Here is a 17,545-nt window from a genome sequence, read left to right as displayed (position 1 = left end):
GCTCCACTCACCTTTCTCCCTCTCCCCCAGGCCAGCGGAGAGATGCTCCTTCTGACGGAGGAGAAGTGTGTGCTCCTCACTGAGCTCCTGATGCTTCAGTCTGAGGTTATCCAGCTCTGTGGTGAAGGTCTGCATCTGGTGCAGCTTCACCTTCAGGTCCTCCAGCTCCTCCACAAGTCTTTCCTCTTGTGCCTCCTTTTGCTGCAGAGACTCCTCGAGGACTGCTTTCTCTGCCACATAGCCCTCCAGAAGCCCTGAACACATGCAAAGTCAAATGTTTTGTTCAAAGGAAAGGTCAGGGTTTTTTTTTTTGGTTACCTTTCGAAAATGGCTGTCTGATTTCAAGGTAAAAGGAGTGAAAATATTCAACACACTTAAACCTTTTTTTAGCAGGTGGCAAAAGCATGTATTTGTGCTGCTCCCGACCATAGCCACTTTACCTTGCCATGAGACTTGAAGTTGTTAAAACCCTCTCTTGAAAGCCACAAGACTTCGTTTCCAAAAATAGAACTTCCCAGAACTTGGTAGTATACATACAAACCAAAAAACAAAATGTCACTGCTTTTTTGCTAACGACCGAAAGTGTTTCCATTTGAAAAAGTTCTGTTCAAACTTCAGTACAAGTGGTGAAATTTCAGCAAAGGCAGAGGAACAAAGTTGTGGCAACAGTCAGTGGATTAACTACTGTAACTCGGCAACATTAGAGGAGTCAAGTGAAGCAGAGCTAAGGTGTATATAGTGCTCACCCTCGGCCTTGTGAAGTTCTAGCTGGAGTTTACTCTTCATCTTTGCCTCCTGATCGAGCTGCTCCAACACGAGCTTGTGCTGCTCAATGAGTTGGGCGGAGTACTCTCTGCCCTGAGAGAACTTTTCCTCCAGAGAAAGGTGGACATCGTGAGTCTGCTCCAGCTATAGAGGTGGGAAACTCAGGATTATTAGAAAGCAAGAAGAAGACAGAGTTTTTTTTGTGTGGATTTGTTGAGATATCAGCTGAGTTCTCTGCTTCCTTTACCTGTGTGTTGGCCTGGTTGAGAAGCTCCAGTAGGGTTTCAACAGTGTGACGCAGTCGGCTGCAGGCATTCAGAGCCGCTTCTTCGCCCCCAGGTTTGATCTGAGTATCTGAAACCAGCAGGCTCTCACAGAGCAGATGGGTCAGCTCCATGTCTTCTGAAGACATGTCTGCAACCGAAATACCTACGAAATGAAGAAGTCAAAATTAATCATTGCATTGATGCAAATATTTAAATTGCACGTAAAAAAAAGCCCATTGGTGTCTGAAGAACTAAATGTTTATGTATATCTGTGTCTCTAACAAAAATTTGAGCATAAGATAAAGCATAGGATGCATTGCAACTTCAGAATGAATGAAATGCCTACAGACCTGATTCTTGTGCATCTTTGTTCCCTGTTGAGCTCCACTGACGGGTCGCCTGCTCAGATGTTTGGGCTCTGGCACTGATCTTTTGTCCAATCAGGTCCTCTGTTGCAATGGTGCTGCGAATCATCTCAATCAGCACCTTCTTCAGTTTTTCATTGGCCTGGTGCAGTTTACGTCTGGGAAAACAAAAAAGGGACACATGTGCAAACTCATTATTTGCTACATTTAACAAACGGGTGTCAGGATTTTTCCAATAAAGTCAAAACAAATTCTCACAATAATACAATTAAAACCTATTAAAAGTAAATTAAAAAACAAAGTACCACATTAGTACCAGCTAGACATATAATGAAGGGCATACTGAATCTGTAGTAATCGCTATAGTCCAATGTTGCCATTAGCTTGTCAGGTCATTTAATAGAAAACCTACAAGTCACATGTAATAACAGAAGATAGCTGAAGTTCTCACTATTAAGTATAAAATTCATCCAGCTGTAAACACTATACACATGGAACAATGCACACCAAATCACTTACCTTTCCTCTTTAGCACTCTGTAAGTCATCAGTGAGCATGTTTAGAAGGTTGCCTCCCTCCTGAGTCTCTCGCTCCCTTCGTTGGAGGAGAGTGTCCAAAGTCTCCATCTCTGCACGCTTCCCTTCCAGCTCCCCCTGCAAACAGCCAACCTCCGCTCGCAGCTGGAAAAACGGACAATGAGAGCTGTTAATTCAACCACTTAACACACACACACCTATTAACTGCACCTCTCCCACCTGTGCTATGTATTGTTAAAAAGCATCCATGTGAGCAAATGATTGCCAGAGAGGGGAGAAACAACCACTTGAGGACTTCAACAGTTTTGCTTCCCATAATTTGGAAATGACTGGCTCATTGCCATTTAATTCTGTTTGTTCAAAGCATCACATAGTTCATTAAACAAGAGAAATAACAAACTATCACTGCCAAGAGCATGACAAAAGCAGAGGGCATGATCTGCATTCAAAAGGAAATCACTACCAGATGTTGTTTGTCAGAGAAATCCACCTTAGCAAGAGACAACAACCAGCACCATGACCCAAAACGACATTCAATACACCCGTTATGAGACAAAATACACATTCTGCTCATTTAAAACCAGCCTGTAGCGTACATATACACACCTGCTTGCTGTAATCAAAAGGCATCATTGGCAGAAGTACTCTGGTTAAGCTCCAAGACCGTGTCTGATTGAGGAAAGCATAACTTCCAGATTCACTGCTCTCTCTCAGTTTTCTTCCAGGTCTCTGTAGTCAGTTTTTCTTACCTTTCGTTCTTTGACCCTTTCATTCTCTCCCTCTCCTTTCACCATGTCTTCCCTCTCTTTTTCCCTCCCTCTCCCATCAAACACCTCTCCTTCAGCCACCTGCCTCAACAAAACAATGTTGTTGCCCTGACAACAGCCCCCTCCCAACCTCTCTTAAGCTTCTCTTTGCAAACCTCATGGGGGGGGGTTTGGTGTGTGTTAATATCTCACTATCAAGAGCCAAGCCGACTAGGTGCCATGGAAACAAATGTGTACACACACACACAAGCTACATTATTGCTGATTGTGCCAACAAGATTTATCATGGACTTACAGAGTTAGGTGAAGTGTAGGTAAGAATGTGACTGCAGAAACCACGCATTAATTTATGAAGTCAGTCCTGATAAAGACATGAACTATTTGTTTGAAAAAGATATGTTGGCTTCACGGTGTATAGCGACTACCTTGTTAGTTACTAAGGGGATAGCAAACGATTAGTTGAAAGTTCCAGTGTTTCACATCTCCAAAACAACCAAGCAAGAAATGAAACGTTGCTACAATGACAGGAGGAATAGCAAATAAGAATGAATAGAAATGGATACAAATTAATGTTGCTATGATTTTTTCACTGATTATTCTGCCATCTGAAGTCTATATATTGCTACAAATTAAGGTTGACCTGTTTTTTTTCTTCTTCTTTGTTTCTAATCAAGCTTACAATCTACCATAATGTCAGTAAATACATTTCTTGAAGCCCAAGGTATTCACTTCAGATGTCTTGTTTTGACCCATCAACAGTCCAGAACCATTGGCTATTCATTTTACTATCAAATAAGACAAAGAAAATATCCACAATTGAGAAGAAAAGATTAACTGTGATCACAAAAATTGCTAATAATTTCCCAATAATTGTCTAATAGGTTACACAAATAGTCATTTCAGTTCTGTGTGCTTCAACCGAGAGCAGGACCACACAACACACACACACCAGTGGTGTTTCATTGATATGATAATCTTTTTAACAAGTTATAATCTCATGTGAGGAAAATCTCCCCTATGGATGCCATGCCTCAGCAGCATTATTCTCTCTTCACTCTTTATTCCAAGGCTGTCTATTTTGTATTTACAGTTTTTAAGTCCCTTTAACTTCTAATTTAATTTCATTGATTTTGTCCTTTGAACCCCAACACCCATGATGCAACACATTTTTCTCAGGCCTGTCCAATCTTGTCCCCAGCAAAGTGAAGCTGCAGGCTTTTTTCATTTCTTTTCCATTTGCACAAAGAACATATTGTAAAACCTATAAAACCACTAGACTAGATATGGAGTGGATGCATGCATGTGTGTGTCTAGTACCTGGGCCACCACGGCGTCTAGTTGCTGCAGCTGGATAGTGAGCTGGCTCATTTTGCCCGTGTAGCTCCGCTCCTTCTCCTCTTGTTCAGATGCGAAGCTCCGCTTCAGGTCCTCAAGCTCTGCCTCCTTCTGCTCTTCAAATTCCGTCTTCAAACAAAGCAGTGATGTTGGTACATCAATTAAAAGATGCAGATCATCATCTTAAAAAGCTGCAGTGAAGTGTTGGCTCATTTGTTCCTCAGCTAAAAGGATCTCCGGCCCCGTCTCCCTGGCTTATGGCTGACTACTGGCCCGCACATTTCACATGGTCAAATGCCAAATGCCTGAAAAAAAAAAAAAAAAAAAAAAAAAAAAAAAAAAAAAAAAAGTACCTACAGCCTAAAAACCTTCTGCATCAGAGGATAAAAAGCTTATATCCATCCTATTTAGCCACTGTAGATGGTGGCAACACAAACCCACAGCCCAGCCCACAGATTCAGAGAACAGATGGACAAGAACACTTCTACATATATGATGATGGAGGGATTATGTGGAAACTGGGTTTGAATAAAGCTCCAGTGGGACAGAGTCCAACCAAGAGCTATGCCTAGGAATGAACTGGTGCAGCTGGAGCTTAGAGAGCGCGCGCGCGCACACGCGCACACACAAATAAATACACAACAATGGTCATATTTTCCAAATATGAATGATTGCTTCTGTGTAGGCAACACGACTGCCTAAAAGATGTTCAAATATTAAAGAACATTAGCATAAGGAAGCTTCGAAGCTATCCACACTCATCTTTTCCTCATTTCTACGAGGCATCTCCTCTTTTACCTTCAGTTGATTAATCCGGTCCTGCAGTCTTTCCTCTGAATGGATTTTGAGGAGCTCCACCTCTTCTAGGAAGTGCTGACGTTGCCTTAATGACTCCTCTTCAAGCTCCCTGCGACATGCCTCCAATTCCCGCGCAGAGACAGCCCTCAACTCCTAGAGCAGCCACATGTAATGGGTTTGTTTAATACCATAATATGCAGTTGGATCAAATGTTCAGATTCATAGTGCTTCTGAGAAAAAAAATTAAAATAAAATACTCTGTGCCTCACACAAAAACAGTTATGAAAGATGAACAATAATTCTGTGTAATCCCTACTCCTAATGGGCTGTAAGAGCCACAGAGACAAAACTCTACTGACCACCATTAAAAACAACTCGCCAGAAAGAGCACTGGGATGTAAACTCCCACTGTCAAAAAGATAAATTCAAACACACACAAATATGTAGCGTGATGCTCGCTCATGCTTCACACACACACACACACACACACACACACACACACACACACACACACACACACACACACACACACACACACACACACACACACACACACACACACACACACACACACACACACACACACACACACACACACACACACACACACACACACACACACACACACACACACACACACACACACACACACACACCTGTATCTGGAGCTGTTGCTGTGCGATGAGTTGCTCTTTCTCAGCGGTGTAGGTATGCGAGAGCTCCTGAAGAGCAGTGCTGTGTTGTTGCTCGAGTTCCAAAACCTGCAAAAAGTGTACGGGATGCAAAGACACATCAAATCTTGGTGAACATTAAAACAACATGGAGGGAGTAGGATGGAAAAGCCAACATTAACCATAGTGGGTGTTTTTTTTAACGTTACTAATAACATAAGTAAGGAAAAGTGATAAAATTATCTAGAAATCGAATTGCAATGCAATAAAAACTAACAAGTTATATCTAGAATTCAATTTCAAAAGCTTTCGAGAAGATTTGATTTAATAAATTAATTAACTGCAGTTTAGGAGTTTGCAATATCACCTCTGGGTTTTGATTTTTTTGCAGTGTAATTTCACTTTAACAATGTACATAAATATATATATATATACACACATTTTGGAACCAATATAAAAATAATTTATAGACATATAACCAGAGGGAGGTTTGATAAATCCAGTGGATTAAAAGTTTAAAAATATTTCATTACAATGCTGCAAAAATCCCCCAAATCCAATATTACCATAAAGCAGCACTGCTCAGAGATTAACAGCATTACCCACAAAAGGTAAAATGCAACCAAGATTCACAGTTTATAATCTCACGTTATATATAGTCATATGGCCCTACACCAGCAATTAGTGATAACATCTAGCCGGCGTAATCTAGCTACTTTAACAGCTTCTCCTCTGTCAGACATGCCTCACCAAAGGATTTTATTATTATATTTCAAATTCTACCTTTGTAAAGACTGAGGATATGCTGTTTCAAGTAAGGAATGACTGTGAAACTGACAGAATGGTGCATTCATGTGCAGTAGTATGTGATGGCCAGATTATGAATTTAAAGACATGAATTTTTGTAAAATAAAGTAAAACTTCAAACTGGTAAGCCTTATCCTCAGTGTCCTCGTGGGGAGAAATTCAAATCTGGGCTTTTTGAGAGATTGGAAAACAAAAGTACTGTAGGGATGATTGGGTAAATACCTGCTTCTTAAGAGTCTCCAGGGCTTTGCAGTGTCCAGTATCTAAGGCCTCTTTTTGAGCAGCCAGCTCAGTCTGTAAGAACAAATGGTGAATAAATGTTATTTTATAAAAGGTTGTTAGTAGAAATTGTAGATCTGTATTTCTGCTTAGTGATTGAATGATCATTTTTCATGATGACTGTTTACCACCAGCCAATCTTCCCTTCTCACCTTGTGAACGTGGCTGAGCTCGGCTGCCATGGCGCTAAACTTCTCTATGTGCACCTGAGCCAGCTCTTTCCTCAGCTCCTCCCTGAATGACAGCTGCTCTGCGCCATGACGCTCCATTATCTGCTTATTTTGGGACTTCAGGAGATTCAGGTCTTGACAATGTCTCTCTTCAAGTTGCACCATTTCATCACGCAGTGTCTGTGATTTAAAAAAAAAAGAACAATGGCATTCAAAAGTATGTTCAAATTTTAAACAACAGCAGTATTGTGTTGTTTCTACAGTATTTAAGAATTTCAAAGATTGCTAACAAAAAGGTTGTCATTACAAATTCTGTGTCCTTACTTGAATTTCCTTCAGGTATGTAGCCTCCAAAGTGTCCATATTACCCAGCATCCTCTTTTCCAGTTCATCCCTCTCTTCCTGGTGTTTGCGAGTCAACTCAGCTTCTAAAGCCTCCAGCTGAGCCTGATTGGTCTCCTGCAAAACAGCCTCCAAACTTTCAAGGTCTGCTTTTCGTTTGGAATTGAGGGCCGCTTCCAAGGTGACAAGCTCAGCTTTGTGTTTGGATTCAAGTTCAACGGCAGTAGCTGCACGCTGATCTCTGTGACTGGCACCGAGTGAGTCTTGTTGTGCTTTGTGTTTGGCATTGAGCGTGTCCTTCTCTTGGGAGTGTTTGTTCAGAAGTGTTGCTCTCTCGCGTTCCAGATCAGTTTGGTGTTTTTTCTTTAGCTCTGCCAGAGAGATTTCAGATTTTTGGGCCAAATTCTGTTCCAACGCTGCTTTTTCCTCTTGGAACCTGAACACACACACAAAAAAAAAAAAAAAAAAAAAAAAAAAAAAAAAGACCCCAAATCATTAAAAAACAAACAAAAAAAAAAGCATTCTCAAGTGTTATGAAGATCAAACTGGAGGTGCTTTTATTGTGATTTCAGGAAAAACACACCAGTCCATAGTGACTTGGTGCAGAACATTTAGTTGTCAGACCATTACGTTACACAACGTTTAAAGTGGACTTCACACTTATACATAGTTAATCATTACCTAAACTTCTGAAACAATTAGTCGATCACAGAAAATTACAATAAATTTGATCCGTTTTCTCAAATCAATACAAACATGACTTGTGTGTAGAGGTCTGACCATTGACAAACCATTGACCTCCAGCTAAAATCAAGACTTTAGGACCTATAGCCTCCATAGAGCTCACCTCTCTTGGGCTTGGCGTAGCCGCTCTTCACTTTGGTCCTGGAGGAGAGCAGTAAGCTCCTTGATTTCTGTCGCCATGCAGCTCCTTTCCCTTTGTAGCTCACCGTCATACTGGGCCTCCAGTCTCTGACGCACCATCAAGACCTGTGGGCCTAAAATATAAACAAAACCCGTTAGAAGCTGATGGAGAACCACTACTTGTGATCTCACTGAGAGCTATAATGAACTGAGAGTCTACTGAAAACTCATGTGAGTCTTATACAATGATCTTACTCTCATCATTGTCCAGTGCAGCTTGTAGAGACTCTAATTTGTCCTTCTCCTCGTGAAGTGCTTCTTCAAGGCGTGACCTCTCTTTCTCATTCTCTGTGTGAAGGTTTGACTTCAGAGCAGAGAGCTCAGCTTCATGCTTCTCTTGGAGCTCTTCTCTCAGTCTCTTCATCTCGTCCTGCACATGCACCCTCTCCTGTTTAAGAGCTTCCTCGAGATGAACGAGCTCCCCAGCAAACTCCTGTTTCAGCTGTAGGAGTTGACGGAAAAATATCCATAAGTAACACAGTTTGAAATGTCCATATTGTATAAACATATTTGTGTATATTTGCACTTTTCTAGTATGCAGGTTCGTATACGAGTGTGTACCTTTTGTGTGTTGCTTTGCATTTCTGCATCATGTTTTTTACTCAAGGCAGACAGTCTGTTCTCCAGAGTGTGGATGATGGTCATCCTTGTCTGCAGCTCCTCAGTGTGACACCACATCCTCTGTTCTACCTCCACCTAATTAAAATCAACATAATCTTGCATTATATGGACCATTAAATGTTATTAATTGTATAGATTATCTGACCATCTTTCCTCAAATCTCACCTCAACCTGCCGTGCTGCCTCCAAACGAACTCCGTTAAGCTCTGCGACAAGGACATTTAAGGAGTCGTTACTTAACTTTAGAAAACCTCTCAACACCATGTTTGTATTATGCGTGTGTGTGTGTGTTTGTGTAGTACCTTGTAAATGACGGTCAGAAAGTTTGGCTCTGATTTGCTCCAGCTCCAGGGCATGACGAGTCCTCTTCTCCTGCAGCTCCTCATAGTATTGGTCAGTGATCTCTGAGCGCACCTGATGCATGAGTAATGATGTAAAAACAAGTAAATGAGAGTAAAAAGGGCCAGGATACAAAAACAGAACTGCTGGTCGGACGGTCAAATAGCTTTGGAAAGCTTTTTGTGTAAATAGACGTATTTAAGATTAGAGGACTGAGTTTGTGTCTGACCTGTCGCAGCTCTTCCTTAAAGGAAAAAGCCATAGAAGATTGCAGATTGGCGAGCTCCATCGTGTGTTTCTCCACCAGCTGAAGACCCAAACAATCAAGCGCTTCCTGAGTCACAAAAAAAATGATGACACTTAAGATAAGATAAGATAAGATAAGATAAGATAATCCTTTATTAGTCCCGCAGCGGGGAAATTTGCAGGCTTACAGCAGCATAGAGTTAAAGTGCACAAGATACCTTGTGATCAAGATCACATAACAAATGAAACCAAAAATGTGCAGAAACTTTCCTAAGTTTTGAAATTAAATTATATTAAGACGTTTCATAGTGCTCAATTCCACTGATTTATCTAGCTAAAGCAGATTTTTTTTAATGTCGACAATTCATTTCCTCACTTAGTATGCACATACCTTGTGCTTCTCCTGTTTGAGGCCAGTATCAGAAAAAGCATGATCTTCTTCCTCTTCAGCTTGGCCTTGAGATAAGAAGCTGAAACGAGACCAAAATGTATTATTATCCTTATTATTATTATTATAAAATGTAATCCAACTGTAGTACATGAATCTGTTCTTGTATACTGATCTACTGGCCTACCTGTTATCTGCTGTTTTGAGCACGGATTCTTCCAAGGCCTTTTCCACCAGCCTCAGCTGAAGCAAAGCGATTTCTTCTCTGTAGCTCTCCTCTGTTGCCCTCAATCTCTGCTCAAAGTACCTAAAGGAGGATCAAGGACAAGTGTGTATAATTTGCATTGGGACAGACAAGATTTAAAAACTGTGGCCAAAAATAAAACCACATCAGTGATAAACCACCACAGTTTTTATTCTTAAACATCACATTTCAAACCTGGACAGGCAGGCAGACAATGACTTTTGTGAGAATAAATCCATCCAGACGGTGTGAGCCTACGTGCCCGTTTGAGCTGTCATACCTCCTCAGGCTTTCCAGCTCAGCCTCATTGTGCTCTTTGATTTCCCGTTTCTGTTCATTAAACTCTGTCTTCAGGCGCTCAATGTCATCGACACGAGATGAGCGAGCGAGCAGCTGCTCCTTCAGCTCTGTGAGAAAAATAAGGTTAGACAGCAAAGACAGAAAAAAGGTAAGAGCTCTTTTTTCCTTCGTTTGTCATATCACATCAGACAACAGGCATTGTTAATAAAGCCACATGATTTCTACCCCTTGTACATGGCACATTTTGAATATCCTAACTGCGAGTATTTAAATACATGCAGTAGATTAAAATACACTATTTACAAAGCAGATGTCAGTCTGTATCATTCTCACCTCCTAACTCTTGGCGACTGGTCCTCATGCTCTCAAGCTGGGTCCACAGCTGACCTACTTCTTGTTCCGACCTCTCTTTTAGCGAAGTCTTCTCCTCTTGAAGGCGCAATACCTAGTTTACAGAGAGGAATCTTTGTTACAAGCTGTGTTTCTGTAGGATCATCAAGGGAATTTAAGCACATTTTGAAATGTTGTATTTCCATCAACTGGTTTGGGGAGCATAAACTTTGCTGTGTATTTTCATCAGTAGTCGTCGGTAAAGGCTCGATTTACGCATAGCGGTAATCAGCCAATGAACAGAGTAGAAGTAGTGGTTGTGAAACGGAAAATAAATTGCCTTGGGTGATCCACGCGAGGAAAATGGAGGGAAGTCTTAAGGAATTTGTTTCAATTGGGCAAATTTTAAGAGATACACGTGAGCTAGCTAGCCATGTTTAATATGGTCGGAAGATGAATATAACAGGGAAGACACCAACAGCAGAAACAACTGATCAGTCATGTGGTTGAAATGTTCGCTACGTCAGAATTTATTCGGCAAAGCCGTTTCTATAATCCATTTAACGCATCAACTCTATTTTGATAAAAGGCAAAAACCACCTCAAGTGAGCGTAAAAACATTTATGTGCAAGTTTTTAAAATCAAATTTTCCATAATTTTTTTTTCTTATTCGAAACTTACTGCATTATGGATTTCAATTTAAAGTTTTTTGAGTTTCCAATCATTTCTTGGCACTAGTTTAATGTCTATAAAATTTAAAAAAATACAAAAACATATTAAGATCCATTACTTAATGCTAGGGCCTGTGGGCTGAAATGAGAAATAAATGGCAACTTAACAAAATGTTAACGTGTTTAAGCGAACTCACCTCTAAGTGCAGTTGCTGTTTCTTCTCCTCTAGGTGGAGTGCTTGCTGCTCTTTCTCCTTCAGCACTGCCGTATGACTAGAAACCAAATCCTCCAGAGCACCTAAGCAGCACAAACAACAGAGTGAGCAAAAAAAACCTTTAAAAAAAACTTTAATATTGGCAGAAAAAAACGAGGTAGTCTTAAAAATCATGCCTGCCATCAGCCAGTCAGCATGTTAGTCTACATCACCATGTGTATTTCCATGCAAAAGACTAAAAATGATATGTTTTCATTATTAAAATAATGAATTTAGATTGTGCAAAAGTAAGCAGTGAGGAAACTTACGGGCAGCAGCATCTCTGTCAGCCCAGGCTAGCTTCAGCTCCTCCTCCAGTTTCTGGTTCTGCTCCTTACTGGAGGCCTGGAGTTCCTGGAGCCTGGCTAATGACTCCCGCAGCTCTGACTGGGTCTGGGATAAAGCTGTCTGGGCTTCAGCTAGAGCTTTGCTGGTCTGGGTGAGGGAGTTATGGGTGCTGGCGAGCTCTGTCTGGGTGGCGGTAAGGCTGCTCTGGGCCTCTGAGAGAGATGTCTGGAGGTTGGACTGGGTGCTCTCAGCTTCCTTATCCCACTGTGACCTTAGAGCCTGATGATCAAGATGAATTATTAAGGTAAAAGTTCCAAAATATGCAAAATAATTAAATAGCAGAACAGATGTTTAAATAGCTTTCAAATCACAGTAATCAAATGACCTGTATCTCTTTGGTCCGCTCTTCCTCCATGGCAGCTCTCTCCTGAGCAACACGAGTCTCCCACTGCTGCTTCAACTCATCTGAACATGCACAAAGCAAATGAAAAGATTCACCCACGTCAAAGAATTTGAAGGTCATTGTGCTCTACTTTGCCCTGAACGTGTTTCTAAAGAATGAGGGTGACTCACCCACAACCATAATGGCACAGATGTTGAGTGCACCTACAGGCGGACGTGAAAAAGAACACTGACTGAACAACTGAAAAGAAACTCACTCATGTCTTGTTGGTGCAGCTCACACAGTCTGTCCTGCTGCTCCTGGTTCTGCCTTCTGATCTGGTCCAGTTCTAATTGATGCCGAGCATGCAGAAGTGCACTTTCCTGGGCAAAGGTTTCCCTCAGAGAGGTCTGGACCTTGGTGAGAGACGACTCCTGCCCCAACTGAGACATGCTGACGTTGGTTAGGCTCAGACGCAAGGCTTCAAGCTCTCTGTTCTTTTGGACCTAAAAAGGTAATGAAAAGTATAAAGTAAAAGGTAAATACAAGTAAAGCATATGGTAAAGGTTTTGTGCGAGAGCTTTTTTTGAGTCTAGTAGTGACTTCATGTTTGGGGTAAATGACAGTTGTATTATTATAGTAATATACCTGTGCCTGCTGCAGTTCAGCCTGGTGGGCCGCCTCCATGCTCTCCCTCAGCTCCAAGGACACCTCCATCTTCAGGTGACTCAGCTCCTCGCTGTGTTTGGCAGTCAGCTCTGAAACCATTCTCTCGTGCTCACGTTCAGTCACCTGGGTAAAGACAGAATGGTAGAAGTAACAAGCTGGAAATGATGTACAAAATTGAAACAGAATGTTTAATGTTAAATAACTTAGAGAAGGGATATTCTGTAGTAGGTATTACTGGTTTTACTTATCAATTCTGATACCTGTTTGATGAGGCTGATCTGTCTCTTCTGTTCTTCCTCCATAGTAGCCTGCTGCTTCAGCAGTTCGGACTGCAGATGATTGTTGGACTCAGAAATCTAAGAATATATGGAGGTAAAAGGACATTACAAGACTAGGAAGCACTCACACAAAGAGTTTAGTGACATAAATGCTGCACAGTCCCATTTTCATTTTATGATTACTTATGATGAATCTGTATTCAATTAAATGCAATACTGGGATTTTTCCATCCACGTTTGTCTGGTAACTCATGAAAAAATAGAATAAATGCCCTTTGTTGCAATGCTGAAAAAACAACAAAAAAAGAGATATTCTTCTAACTAAGCAACAACAAAATGTATACATATTGTCAGTGTGGGTTTCAGCCCCATATAATATTATGCAGCATGTAATAAACTGTCTATATAAATATTTAATACACAGATTAATAACTAGAGGGAAGCAATATTTGGTTGGTAAAGAAGCTTGTATATCAAACCTCTTGTTGATGTTTCTCCATCAGCTGTTTCATCTCCTGTTGGTGAGAGGTCTCGAGCCTTTCTGTAGCTTCCTCAACAGCCACCAGCTGCTTCTCCAGGAGAGCCTTCACCTGCTCCTCCCTCTGCTCCTCCAGGTGTTGCCTCACATCGAGGAGCTCTTTATCCTTCTCCTGCATCTCTTCTTCCCATTTCTCCTTCTCTTCAGTCAACTGTAAAAAACATTTGAAAATAATTGTAATCTTTTGACAGTAGTTCTAATATAGCCAGAATAAAATCCGCCCTCATTACATCATTTATCTCACCTCAACATCCTTTGCTTTCAGCATGTTCTCAAACTGTTCCAGTTCCTCCTCTAAGACTTGTTCCATTTTCTTAATCCGGTCATCCATCTCCTCCTCTTTCCTCCTGTGCTCCTCTCTCTCCTGCGCTGCCTGGGCTTGGGCCTCCTCCATGTTGGCCAGGTTTTGTGTCAAACAGAAGATCTGAGACTCGAGTTCATTCCTCTCCTTTTCAGCACTGTCCAGACTGCCCTGGCTCATCTCCAGCTCTTCCCGCAATCTTTCCACTTCCGTTCCAAAATTTACGACCTGAGCACGAGTCGATTCAAGCTCCTTTAAGGTTTCTTCCAGGTTCGCAGTCCTTTGACCTAGCAGGGCTGTTATGGTTTTGTGCATTGTTTTTGTCTCCTCTAGCTCCGACATGAGAAGTTTACATTGAGCCTTGAGAAAAGGATGAAAGGGAAATCATTTTAGCTTTTTGTACATTTTAGCAGTTTTTCTTATCAATGTATTGCCTCTTCCCTTTGAAACTTTTAAACACAAACACATTACTGCTGATGTATAATATTCTTTCTATCCATCTAAATTGAGTTAGGGGGAAAAGAAAAAACTAGCATGTTTTCAATCCTATTAAACTGTCAACACAAACCCACTTATCCTAATGGTGTACCTGTAGTGTTTGCAGCTGGTTGTCATCGCTGAACTCTGGGCTCTGTTTGGCGGAGATTGCAGGCTGCTTCATCTCCTGCAGGGACAACAACAGCAGCTCCTGCTGTTTTTGATGAGACGGGAGTGGCGCCTCCTTCTCCTGTTCATTTTTTGGGCCCCCTACAAGTTTATCTCCCCCCTCTGATTGAGAGGTAGCAGGGACCAGCAGGGAGGTTTCATCAGCCTCCTTTCCTGTCAACATTACTGCATTCTCTTTTTCTTCCATTAAGGCACTGAGTTTGTTCTTCAGGTTGTCTTGTTCGTGGGCTTTCAAGTTCATCTCCTCCTCTACATGTCTCCTCTTCTCCTTCTCCTCTTCAAGTTCCCAGAGAGCCTGCTGTAGCTCTTCTGTTACTTGGGCCCACCTGACCATACAAAGATAGTTTAAAAAAAGTTATTGAGGTGATTACAATTGTAGAATAGCTTTGAGCAACTAAGGGAAAGATAGAGGCACTTTGCATGAGATATTTTTATTAAACTTATAGTTTGAAAAAAAAGGAAATTAACATAGAATTTAAGATAACTTTCAGATTTAATTTAAGGGGAGCTATTAAGCAGTGACAATTGTATTTCTTTTTTTAAAAGCTTGGTGGAGAAAAAAATAAAATAAATAAAAGTTGAAACTTTTAAACTCAAAAATAAAGTTGGCCGTACAAACTATAAGTATGTGAAGAGCAACAAATACTTCATAAATAATAAATAATAATAAAAAACATTAGATGAATAACAAAAATATATATATATTAAAAAAAAAAGCTAAAACTAAATACAAACACATTTGTCAGGAAAAAACTAATTAACCACATTCCGTAATTAACATCATTACCTGATCCTGGCCTCCTCCAGCTCTTCAGCAGTGTTGGTGACTTCCTCCCTTAACACATTCAGGTCCCTGTCCTTCAGAACCAGCTCCTCACGGAGCTCCCCACACTGCTGATTCAGCAGCTCTTTTTCCAAGTCGGTTTCCTCAAACTGTTGCTCAGAGAGTTTACTCATCTCCAGCTCGCCGGAAGACGAGTTGTGAAGCCACTGAGACAGCGACTGAGTCTGGGAATTATCCGCCACAGGAATGCCAGGCGAGCACTGCGGGGTGGAGGTGTTCTGGAGGCTGACATATTCTTCGGGGAAACGGTTTGAAATTGACAACAGAGGCTCATCTCCCAACACCTCACTGTTCAGCTCAAAACTGTGAAGAGAGGCACAGAGACAGATAATTAGTTTAAACGAGCCTAAAAACAAAATACAGAAACACACCAATAGCATTCAGCATTTCTCTAACCTGTAGTCTGCAGAGAGGTCCAGCTGATTGCAGTGTTCAAAGCTTTCGTTGACCAATGAGGATTGAGATTGTGCAGGAGGAGCTGAAGACAGGTAGCGCTCCATCAGAATATCCCCAGGTATTGATACGCTCATGGTGTCCTCCACAGGTCCGCTCTCCAGATTGGCCTCATCTATGCTCATCTTCTCCTCACAACTAAAGCCAGCTTTGGCTTGGTTCTGCCGATTCTTAGAAGCTTTGAGTCCTACGACCTCTTCCTCTCTAAACTTCAGTTCTTTCTCCCGCTCCTCCAACAGCTGCCTAACTCCCTCCAACTCCTCTTTGAGCTTCTGCATGTCCTCCTCCTGTCTCTGGAGACGAAGAGCCGAGCTGGCCACCTCCTCACTAGATCTCCTCTCGGCGCTGTCTTCCTCCTGAAGCCTTTTCCTCAGCTCTAGCACTTCTCTGTTCAGCTTCTCCTTCTCCTCTTTGTACTGCTGCATCTCAAGGCACTGGGTTTGGACTAAGCTTAACTGGGTCTGAAGGTCTTGTACCTGTGTGGAACTCTCTTTCTGCTCCTCTTCCCTGCCTTTCTTCTCCTTGTCCAGTAAAGAAAGCACATTTTGGTGTTTCTCAATCTCCTCCATTAGTTTAGCACATAAACTTTGGCTGTTCTGCCTTTCTTCTTCCAGCTCAGCCCTCAATTTGTGAAGAACAGTGCTGGTCCCACTATCAGAACCAGTGCTAAAGCCTTCAACACTTGACTGGGAGCCAGGACCTCCACACCCCGAATCCTCTGATGGTGCCTCCTTATGATTGAGGTCTGCATCTTGGGAGCAATGGTCATGCCGATGCTGTTGTTGGGTGTTGAGGACTTCAGCCCCTGAATGACTTTTGATGCGCAGAAACTCTACACTGGTCTGTGTGAAAGACAATTCAGAGAATATGCAAGTTCAGTTGCTGTGCACGCGAATAGTGAAGTGCATATTTTTAGTCAAAAACAATCCTGAGGTGCTGCCACAGATTTAGCTTTGAGTGGCACGTACCTGCTGGAGCTGTCTCTGTAGAGCCTGGATCTGTCCAGCAAGTGACTGAGCCTCCAGTTGTACCTGGTCTCTGCTGGCTATGGCGTCCTGCAGGTTGGAGCTGAGCCTGGCAATTATCTCATTACGTTTCTCCACAGCCTGCTGTAGCTGCTGCAAGTGAAAAACATGTATGGGTTGGTTTTTTATAAGCAAAGACATCCACATAATCATAAAACACATACTTAAGAATACAAAAAAAAAAAAGACAAATTTCCTTGAAGAAAAACTGTCAAAACTATTTGCTTTCAGTATCAGAAGAAACCGTATCAAAAAGACCAGACATTTTGATGCTTTTAAAATGGAACGATTTTGATAATATATCCAATTGTGATTATTCTGACTGATATGAAGTGCAATATGATTTGCAAGTGTGGATGATCATTTTTACACCATTATTCTCTTTTTCATTGATAATCCCATTCAAATAATTATGCTGTTATTTTTGAAGGGGATCGGCACTAAACAAAGAAGCTTTCTTTAGTCTGTAGAATATGATGAGTAGGCCAGGACTTCTCTGCAGCATGACAATATTTAGAGTGAAAACAGATTTTGACACAAACTGCCTTCAAAAAAATGGAATTCACATAACTTTAGGCATTTTAGAACATTTCCACAATTTGAAACACCTAGATTAAACTCACTCCTGTAAACACATTCATACTATAGAGAAGCTATGCTGTATTTTTAGATCAGTGAAGCCA

The 17,545-nt window shown here is 41.4% G+C and overlaps 1 protein-coding gene across 2 annotated transcripts in view; it reads right to left on the bottom strand.

The window, feature by feature from the left end:
- The window catches only part of pcnt (pericentrin), a 37,573-nt gene that overhangs the window by 15,450 nt on the left and 4,578 nt on the right, over window positions 1–17,545 (bottom strand). For both annotated transcript variants that reach the window (XM_054613246.1, XM_054613245.1), the window contains exons 4-36: window positions 16,806–16,955; window positions 15,781–16,679; window positions 15,328–15,687; window positions 14,464–14,866; window positions 13,818–14,234; window positions 13,515–13,724; window positions 13,018–13,113; window positions 12,737–12,880; window positions 12,366–12,594; window positions 12,092–12,171; window positions 11,688–11,985; window positions 11,362–11,462; window positions 10,497–10,608; window positions 10,144–10,270; window positions 9,807–9,926; window positions 9,623–9,701; window positions 9,215–9,319; window positions 8,949–9,060; window positions 8,812–8,852; window positions 8,587–8,721; window positions 8,221–8,467; window positions 7,949–8,099; window positions 7,084–7,537; window positions 6,742–6,939; window positions 6,533–6,604; window positions 5,489–5,593; window positions 4,833–4,985; window positions 4,017–4,163; window positions 1,916–2,076; window positions 1,382–1,554; window positions 1,013–1,194; window positions 747–909; window positions 12–254 (exon numbers count right to left, since the gene is read on the bottom strand). In XM_054613246.1, coding sequence (XP_054469221.1) covers window positions 12–254; window positions 747–909; window positions 1,013–1,194; window positions 1,382–1,554; window positions 1,916–2,076; window positions 4,017–4,163; window positions 4,833–4,985; window positions 5,489–5,593; window positions 6,533–6,604; window positions 6,742–6,939; window positions 7,084–7,537; window positions 7,949–8,099; window positions 8,221–8,467; window positions 8,587–8,721; window positions 8,812–8,852; window positions 8,949–9,060; window positions 9,215–9,319; window positions 9,623–9,701; window positions 9,807–9,926; window positions 10,144–10,270; window positions 10,497–10,608; window positions 11,362–11,462; window positions 11,688–11,985; window positions 12,092–12,171; window positions 12,366–12,594; window positions 12,737–12,880; window positions 13,018–13,113; window positions 13,515–13,724; window positions 13,818–14,234; window positions 14,464–14,866; window positions 15,328–15,687; window positions 15,781–16,679; window positions 16,806–16,955 — 6,667 coding nt within the window. The remainder of the gene's footprint in view (window positions 1–11; window positions 255–746; window positions 910–1,012; window positions 1,195–1,381; window positions 1,555–1,915; window positions 2,077–4,016; window positions 4,164–4,832; window positions 4,986–5,488; window positions 5,594–6,532; window positions 6,605–6,741; window positions 6,940–7,083; window positions 7,538–7,948; window positions 8,100–8,220; window positions 8,468–8,586; window positions 8,722–8,811; window positions 8,853–8,948; window positions 9,061–9,214; window positions 9,320–9,622; window positions 9,702–9,806; window positions 9,927–10,143; window positions 10,271–10,496; window positions 10,609–11,361; window positions 11,463–11,687; window positions 11,986–12,091; window positions 12,172–12,365; window positions 12,595–12,736; window positions 12,881–13,017; window positions 13,114–13,514; window positions 13,725–13,817; window positions 14,235–14,463; window positions 14,867–15,327; window positions 15,688–15,780; window positions 16,680–16,805; window positions 16,956–17,545) is intronic.

The sequence above is a fragment of the Anoplopoma fimbria genome, chromosome 15, assembly GCF_027596085.1.
Source record: "Anoplopoma fimbria isolate UVic2021 breed Golden Eagle Sablefish chromosome 15, Afim_UVic_2022, whole genome shotgun sequence".
Classification (NCBI taxonomy): Eukaryota; Metazoa; Chordata; class Actinopteri; order Perciformes; family Anoplopomatidae; genus Anoplopoma; species Anoplopoma fimbria.
This window is presented reverse-complemented; position numbering and strand designations above follow the sequence as displayed.